This window comes from Hypomesus transpacificus, unplaced genomic scaffold (assembly GCF_021917145.1).
Source record: "Hypomesus transpacificus isolate Combined female unplaced genomic scaffold, fHypTra1 scaffold_101, whole genome shotgun sequence".
In the NCBI taxonomy this organism is placed as follows: domain Eukaryota; kingdom Metazoa; phylum Chordata; class Actinopteri; order Osmeriformes; family Osmeridae; genus Hypomesus; species Hypomesus transpacificus.
In genome coordinates this window covers 294,968-303,367 of record NW_025813696.1, presented here as the reverse complement: position 1 = coordinate 303,367, position 8,400 = coordinate 294,968, and the positions used below count along the sequence as shown (strand labels likewise).

The 8,400-nt window shown below is 48.8% G+C and overlaps 2 protein-coding genes across 2 annotated transcripts in view; one reads left to right on the top strand and one right to left on the bottom strand.

The window, feature by feature from the left end:
• Nucleotides 1-1,469, top strand: part of osgin2 (oxidative stress induced growth inhibitor family member 2) — an 8,569-nt gene extending 7,100 nt beyond the window's left edge. Inside the window, exon 6 of the mRNA XM_047050212.1 lies at nt 1-1,469. This exon is cut by the window's left edge and continues 1,783 nt beyond it. The gene's annotated coding sequence lies outside the window, so the exon portion shown is untranslated.
• nbn (nibrin) lies at nt 1,141-8,333 on the bottom strand. The gene is made up of 17 exons (XM_047050211.1): nt 8,227-8,333; nt 7,830-7,963; nt 7,333-7,460; nt 6,980-7,139; nt 6,782-6,885; nt 6,532-6,649; nt 5,995-6,182; nt 5,694-5,794; nt 5,435-5,564; nt 5,148-5,344; nt 4,884-5,055; nt 3,635-4,319; nt 3,434-3,508; nt 3,205-3,354; nt 2,987-3,100; nt 2,813-2,862; nt 1,141-1,542 (listed from the first exon to the last, which is right to left on the bottom strand). The coding sequence occupies exons 1-17, from the start codon at nt 8,255-8,257 to the stop codon at nt 1,512-1,514; spliced, it is 2,568 nt and encodes an 855-aa protein (XP_046906167.1). The 5' UTR covers nt 8,258-8,333; the 3' UTR covers nt 1,141-1,511.
• Between the last annotated feature and the right edge of the window lie 67 nt (nt 8,334-8,400).

Here is an 8,400-nt window from a genome sequence, read left to right as displayed (position 1 = left end):
GACATTAACGACAACAAATCCTACAAACAGCCCACTTTACCTGTAATAACAAGCTGTTGCATTGACAACCAACTGCATTTAGATGATGTGAAAGAAGATATAAGAGATGATGCAGTTTAAGTGCCACTGACAAATGAAGTAAGCTTTTTATCGGATGCATCACAAGTGTGCTGTTAGGGGAGTTGGTGCCATAGAAGTAGAATTGCTACCATTGACTTTCTAATATGTAGAACAGACATTTCACTGTTTTGGTACGACTCAAAGGCTTCCTATGCAAGTGCTTTCACTCAGATAACCGAATGTATTCCGGATCAGAAAAAACTCTTTGCTTATTTACTTGCGAGTCAGCTGGTAAGCTTGGCATGAGATAACACCTCCAGTGATGTGACAGAATGCTAGACTACATTAGTAGGTTAGAACCCGTGATCATAACTGTTTATTAAGGACATAGCTGTTAAAACGCACATTTCCTGCTGGTCAAACACTGTAGGCAGTATCTATGCCAGTTGGTCAGTTTTTCATCCTCTCAGTGACATTTTTCGGACCGCATCGCAGCCACCATACGCCTCAGAAGTCAGCTGGCATCATGCCAAATACGTGTTTATGAAAAGCTGTGAAGACGGAATGTAGTTTGTTCATTCATCCTTTCCGCTGACTAGTCACCTTTGGGATGTGGCCGATGCAGCGCCATGCCCGGGTGTCCCTGAAAGGACGCCGCTATCTGGGTGCAACACCGCAGAGAATCAGCCCACTCTGGATGGAGATCTGATAAGACTACAGGTTTCAACAGCATGAAAGCAAAACGCACGTCTGGTTATCTGGTACAGCTTTTCTTTAATAGGTCGGGTGGAATCAATTGTCGGCCATATTGCTTCCTCCTATCCAACCCTGTCACATTTGTGCAAGTGACCTACAGTTCAGTGAGTAGATCTGGAGAGGACTGTCTGAAGGAGAACTCAGATTGGCTGTCCTCTTGTGTCCCAACTCTCTGGTAGAACCTGGAGGAGGGGGTCTGGTAGAACCTGGAGGAGGGGGGTCTGGTAGAACCTGGAGGAGGGGATCTGGTGAAGGCTAACAGGGAACAGCTGCACGGTGCATGAAGATATCAACTCCTTTTCTGTAATAAGTTTTTAATACATGTTTTGTACTCAGTATTTTTTATTATGGACAAATAAAATATTTTAAAAGCTCTTAACATGAAATACACTTCATCACATTCTTTGCCACCAGTGCCTGAATTAACAGCTAGTGTATAAAACAGTAAATGGGAACGATTGCCTTTGGCACAGGCATTTTTTTAAAACTTTTTTACCTTTACAAAATATTGAACTACTAATGTAATACTCATCCACTAATGTACATAATTAGAGAAGGGTGTGTGTGTGTGTGTATGTGTGTAGGGTGTGTGTGTGTGTAGGTGCTGTGACAGATAGTTACGAAACACTGACAAATTCCACAGCAAACTAAAAGTCACAAAGTTAGTCCCAATCACAAAGTCTGGATCTCCAACCTCATTTTCTCTTGGCAGGTTTAGGGTTGTACCTACATAGACACACAGACAGACACACACACACACACACACAGGCAGGTTTAACTGAGTGTGTGCAGAAACTCCACACAATCAAACCTACAGTGAGGCTTTTAGCTTTCCTCCTCCATCATTCCCGAATGTCCTAAACAACATTCAGAGCAAACATAAAAAATAGCACCAATTAACTGCTGCCCACATGGCAGTGTGTTTGAACAGCTTCAGCCAAACATCCTTCTCATAAACCACGTCTGCTAGCCTTGTGCAGACAGACCCCCAAAAAGAAGCGACTTGTTTTCTCAGTAGATGTCCCTGTTGTTTGGCCACGCATGAGTGATGACTGGCTGAGTATCATGACTCAGGGATCAAACTACTCAGTCTCACACACACGCAGACACACACACGCTTTTCTGCTTGGACAGGGAAAATGCAGCAGCCTTAGCCTCTGCTTACATCACCTCCGTTACCTAGGCAACCACTCACAGCTGTGACGCAGGAGACAGGAGGCTCTGATTGGTCAGAATGACAACAAGCTAAAATGGCCTGAAATTCCACTCTCTGAAATTTGTGTTCTTTGTTCCTCATTAATTAATGATTATATATTTTTTAGAAAATGTATCAAGCTCACAGTAATGATTGAGGCCAACCTCATCTTCCACCTCCCTCAGTCTCATGTACCCTGTGTGTGTGTGTAGGGGTGGTGTGTGTGTGTGTAGGGGTGGTGTGTGTGTAGGGGTGGTGTGTGTGTGTAGGGGTGGTGTGTGTGTGTGTGTAGGGGTGGTGTGTGTGTGTGTGTAGGGGTGGTGTGTGTGTAGGGGTGGTGTGTGTGTGTAGGGGTGGTGTGTGTGTGTGTAGGGGTGGTGTGTGTGTAGGGGTGGTGTGTGTGTGTAGGGGTGGTGTGTGTGTGTGTGTAGGGGTGGTGTGTGTGTGTGTGTAGGGGTGGTGTGTGTGTAGGGGTGGTGTGTGTGTGTAGGGGTGGTGTGTGTGTGTGTGTAGGGGTGGTGTGTGTGTAGGGGTGGTGTGTGTGTGTAGGGGTGGTGTGTGTGTGTGTGTGTAGGGGTGGTGTGTGTGTGTGTGTGTGTGTGTAAGGGTGGTGTGTGTGCGCATGACGTCTTTGGTGTTGTGGAATCATGGAGCAATGCATCCTGGGAATGTGATGTTAGCATACAATGAAGCTGGGGGCCTGTTGGTGTCAGCTGAAGACTGCAGCACCATGGTAACCCCCCCCCCCCTCCCCTAACCCACACATTCTCAGAACCATCTAGAAGCATTGCTCGTCCTCACCTGAAGAGGTCATCTCCCAGAGTCTCCTCACACCTGCTCTGTCGCTCCTCCTGAGACACACACACACACGTACGTTTAACTTGAGCAGGTGAGCAGGTGAGCAGGTGAGCAGGTGAGCAGGTGAGCAGGTGAGCAGGTGAGGAGGTGAGCAGGTGAGCAGGATGTCTACCCTACCTCTGCAGCCTCCCTCAGCCAGTCGTCCAGCTCGTGACTCGTCCCCCGGTGATGGGCAAGGAGATCCGACCCACCAATGATGTTGGGCAAACCCTCAGTAGCAGGCACAGGGACCTGACACACACAATATATATTAAACGTTTCAGGATACAAGCACACACACACATTTGAGGTGTGTCCAGCCAGACCCTCTTGGGCAGTGCTTCATTCCAACCAACCTTTCGGAACCGTTTGAAGTTCTTCCCCTGGCTGTGTCCGTTCACCGTCCGGCTCGCAGGCCTGGTTCTAGAAGGTTCCGTCACCATAAGGGACTTGAACTCCACCTGGAGCAGCCTGCGGGGAAGGTCCACATCCTCCACGTCTGCCCCCTACAGGCACAAAGCAACATGACCACCCAGTCCACAACCACAGCCCCTGTCCACACGTGTCTCTGCACACCAGACTCACTGGGACTTCCTGTTTGACTGCGGAGGATTCAGGACAGGCACCTAGCTCCGCCCCACAGACACCTGCGGCTCCATCCTGAAGGGGGGGGGGTTAGGGACTATGTGTAGATCAGGGAAGACACTAAACATCCTTGTCTCATTCTTAAAAGTCCATTATATCAAAGTCATATTATATCATATAACAAAACACTTCTCTTCTGACCTCAACAAAAGACACATCCTCATCTTTGACTTCAGCCCGCAGGTTGGTATTGGCTGAAGAGCTGTGTTGATGATCCAAGCTTGATGTCTGATGTGGTGTGGTGTGTCCAGCAGTGTGGTGGCTCTCCGGATGAACCTGCTGTTTCTTGCTGGCAGAGGCAAGTGCCGTCAGCGAACCCTGAAAACTACCGGCTGAACCTTCCACTGGATCCAGGGTAACCCTCTGATTGGGTGTTCCATGTTCCTCCACTTGAAGATGTTGTTTCTTATTGGTGGAGGTATGTTTCACTGTCTCTTGGGCCTGCTTTCTATTGGTTGAGCTCTGTTCCAACTGTGACATCTGCTCATCCTCAAAGTCCACCATCTCTTCAGACATGATTGACTCCAGCTCCTCTATCTCCATCCCTCCAGCCCTGCTCCCCTTAGGCACCTCGTCCTCCTCCATCTCCTTCCTCTTCCTGGTCTGCAGCCCCTGCTGAGCAGGGCTGGAGGCCCTGTCTGACAGAGGCTGCCAGGGGAACAGGTCGGCCCCTGAGGCCTGGGTGCTGACAGGAGGAGCCTTGGCGCGGGAGGTGGACGGACAGTGTGAGCTGGTCTGTGGGCGTGTTGAGGTGTGTGTCGCGTCAGAGTGCGGCGGCGCTGACCTCTTTGGTTCCGACTCAGCAGGCAAGCCCTCCTCACGTGGCCTGAGAGACAGACGAGAGGAGGAAGAGGTGAAGAGAGAGAGAGACAGAGAGAGAGGAGGAAGAGGAGAAGAGAGAGAGAGACAGAGAGAGAGGAGGAAGAGGAGAAGAGAGAGAGACAGAGAGAGAGGAGGAAGAGGAGAAGAGAGAGAGAGACAGAGAGAGAGGAGGAAGAGGAGAAGAAGAGAGAGACAGAGAGGAGGAAGAGGAGGAGAGAGAGACAGAGAGAGAGGAGGAAGAGGAGAAGAGAGAGAGACAGAGGGGGAAGAGGAAGAGGAGAAGGAGAGAGAGACAGAGAGAGGAGGAAAAGGAGAAGAAGAGAGAGACAGAGAGAGAGGAGGAAGAGGAAAAGAGAGAGACAGAGAGAGAGGAGGAAGAGGAGAGGGAGAGAGAGACAGAGAGAGAGGAGGAAGAGTAGAAGAAGAGAGAGACAGAGAGAAAGGAGGAAGAGGAGAAGAAGAGAGAGACAGAGAGAGGATGAAGGAGAGACTATGCAGTGTTTGTGAGGATCACTATGTATTACCACAAGCAGCAGCAGAACCTTCCCTGCAGAGAAGAGATACTTACCTTTTCTTGTTGACAGACTGGAAGAAGCTGGTGAGGGAGGACTGTTTGTGTGGGGAACCTTGTAGCAAAGGTTTTGGTTTCTGGTGAGAGCCTTTTTGAGGGGACATCTTCAGACTGCCACTAGACTGGGGAGGCGGGGCTAAGAACTTTGACACGGTGCAGTTGCCTCTCCCTGTAACCAATGACAGCATGACCATGAAGTCTAAGAGCACAGTCTGACATCTGTCCAGGAGCATGTTTATGTCCTCATTCTAATCCACCAACCTCGGGCTTCTTGCTCTGTGCTCCTTGTCTTTGGGACACCTGTGTTCTCTGTGGCGGGGAATGATGACATCATGGTCTCTGCGACGGTGCAGCTGGCAGCCTGGTCCCGGCCCGGGGAGGGTTGGAGCCGGCTGGGCCCCCGGCTCTGGTTCCTCTCTGGGGTCTCTCCTACCGCCGTCACCCCACTCAGGTCCATCCTGGCCGGGGAGAGGCAGGACACATGAGCCTGGCCCCTGGAAGTGGGACATGGGTGTTGTGCAGATGGTTTGTTGTGAGGGTGTGTGTACCGCTGGGAGGTCTCGGTGTTGACAACATATGCTGTGATGTTCTGTGATGCTGCTTGAAGCACAGTCTCCTCCACTGCTGTGTTCTGGGACAGAGAAGATCTTGGAAGAACACGTCTCACCCGCATTGAATCTGAAAACAAAAACAAACATTACAATTAGTAAAGTCATCAACATACACAAAGCTGTTTAACCAACCAATAATATAAATCCTAAACAGTGAAGAATTCCCAAAAAGTTTTGGACTATGAGACACACCAACCTGAGTCTCCCATTTCATTGGCTGGATTGCAATACTTGTCACAAGAAACATAAATGGCAGCCAATCCGATCTCAGACTCAGTGATAAATCGACATCCCTTCCTGTTTAGTTGAGGAGAGGAGAAGGGAGGGAAGTTGATCACAATCAAACAGACAGAAAAAGATTGTTACTGACTCTAGCCTATATTCAGAGATACTTGGGAGGCAATTATTAGGCCTCTATCTAATTTCATTCTCTGGGTGATCCACTCTAGATTACAGAATATAATTAAGAGATGATGTGACAGAGAGAGAGAGTGTACTTCTGTAGGATCTGTCCCACGGAATCAGCCCATTTCCTGGTGGACGGTGAAATTGCCTGGGAGTTCCCTGTTACTATGTCAACCACACAGCTCCATGGCGACTCCAGGAGTGACACGGGCAACTGCCCCTCCTCTAAGAGGTGGCTCCTCCCTCCTCCAAACGTCACTGCTGAACTCAGGCGTTTCAGCTGCCGGGACGAGCAGAGAACAGGAGACAGATGGACAGATGGAGAGAATCAGACTTCTTAACAGAAATGATGTCACCCAGTCGCTTGGTCGACTAGCTGAGGCTAAGGACTCGTGTCCCAAAATAAAATGTTGAGCCGGATGCTATAATTCAGCCATAAACTCTAATGGAAGTCTCTCATAGATTACTTTATTGCTACTGTTGTATCATGGGACTATGTGAAGTGAGACGCAGTCCATAACTAGGTTTAGTTTGACATCTACTCTGAGATACAAAGGAGAGGAGATAGTGAAATAACCATGCGACAGTTTCACAGCTTAACCCTTCAGTGTGACCAGAGCCAGACGTACCTGTTTGGAGCTGAGGAAGACAAACGTCCTGTCAGTGAAGAGACGTTTGCGTTCCGGCCTCTCGCTCAGGTCCACTTGGTCTTTATTCAAGCTGGGCTCGTCAATATCCGGGCAGAAGCTACCCCCCCAGGAGAGGAGGGGTGATGAGTCAGTGCAGCGTTAGTGGCAGGACAGCTTTAAGGAGTGCAGCTGTTCTAAGGGAGTAGTGACAGGGTCTATAGTGTGTGTGTGTGTGTGTGGAGGAACCTACCTCTCCACTTTAGGCTGCTTCTGTTTTTGCTTAATTGCTTTGATGAGCTCAGAGAAGTAGTTCTGTTTAACTATGGGTCGACAGCACAGCAGAGCGCATATAGTCTGTGTGGAGGGAGAGGAAAAGTGAGTACACATGGACACACAAGCACTCACTCACTCATTCCCTGGAACCACTCACACAAGTTCTCAAACTGACCTTGATGGTGACTTTGACTGAGGGCATGACCAGGTAAGTGCAGTCTTGTGTCCAGGTGTTGACCATTCGGCCTCCCAGGGGAACCAGGGCTTGAGACAGGGAGGTTTTACCATCCATGTCCAAGCACGATGAACAAACCAGGATCACCTTGTGTTCGACTCTAGGACAGGAGATAGACGGATCGTCAACATAAAGTCAGTAAGATCCTTGCAGAATCTTATACATTTTCTTATACATGCTTGGTCTCAAAGGTGTCCCAGAAGTGGGCTTTCTTCAACTAGCAGTGACTACATGTACAACATCCAGCCTATGAAGAGGACCTCTAGGGTGACTGAGGAGACTGCTGTGCTAACCTGAACTTGCTGTGGAAGACCCCAAACGTTAGTCTGTCCCCTGACTTCAGATTCCTGGGTGTGTCTCCAGACAGACTCTCTTCATTCACAAACGTGCCATACTTAGAGCTGTCCTTTACCGTCAGGGACTGGGGAACAATCAATAATACATTATGTATCAATGAATCAATCAACAAATATGTAGCTTTGCACAGATACAACCAATTCAAATATCTGATCATGCCAACAGAGGTTAAAGTGTCAGCAAAGGTAAGAACAAGGGGAGAACAAGGTGAGAGGTGATTCTTGTATCAAACAACCATTTTGAGCGCAACATCAGCTGGTAAAAGTGCAGCAAACAATCCAACAGCACCATCTACTGAGAAACAAACATGACCACGTGATCGACTCCGGACCAGAAGACGGGTTCCTACTTCACACGTCAGCCAAACTGTAAGGCTAATTCGTGTTAGCTTCTTCTCCCACACATCCACACCCCTTCTATCCCGCAGTCTCACCTGGTCACCGGCACTGAGGTGTGCATGAACCCGGCTGATAGACTGGTCATTGGGCAGAAGGACGTCACAGCTCTTGCGCCCCACCACATAGTCTTTACTGGGCAGAAGGTAGTGGGCTGCACCTGTCCCGGGACCTGACATGGAAAGGAGATCAACAATAAAGACCTTCGGTGTCTTTTCTATCTTGCTATCGAGACACTAAGCTAATTCAAGACTAGCCAGCATGCTTGCCTGCGTAGGCAACGTCTGCTAACCAGAAGCTTTTCTGTGATGTACTCGCCACATCCAAGCTAGTTAGCTATTATTTGTCTTGTGAAGTTGGAGCAAAAGATATTCTGCTGTATTGCTAACTGTGTCAGGATGGAATCCGTGGTGAAAACCCAAATGCATGTGTTACCTTTAACTTCTAATGGGATCAGTATCCACATGGTTTATTCATGAAAACAAAACTTTGCTCCGTGTCCACACCTCCGCCCAGCGGCAAACTGGCCTGCTCTCTCGACCTACTACTACGTAGAACGTATGCGCCCAAATAATGATTTTATTTCAAAATAAAAGTCCTAAATGCTGT

Coding starts and splice junctions, on each gene's coding strand:
- nbn (XM_047050211.1), bottom strand. CDS start 8,257: ATGTGGATACTGATCCCATTAGAAGTTAAAG. Junction 6,886..6,979: donor CAGTCAAAGTCACCATCAAG/GTCAGTTTGAGA, acceptor CCCTCCACACAG/ACTATATGCGCTCTGCTGTG. Junction 5,565..5,693: donor CAATGAAATGGGAGACTCAG/GTTGGTGTGTCT, acceptor TTTTGTTTTCAG/ATTCAATGCGGGTGAGACGT.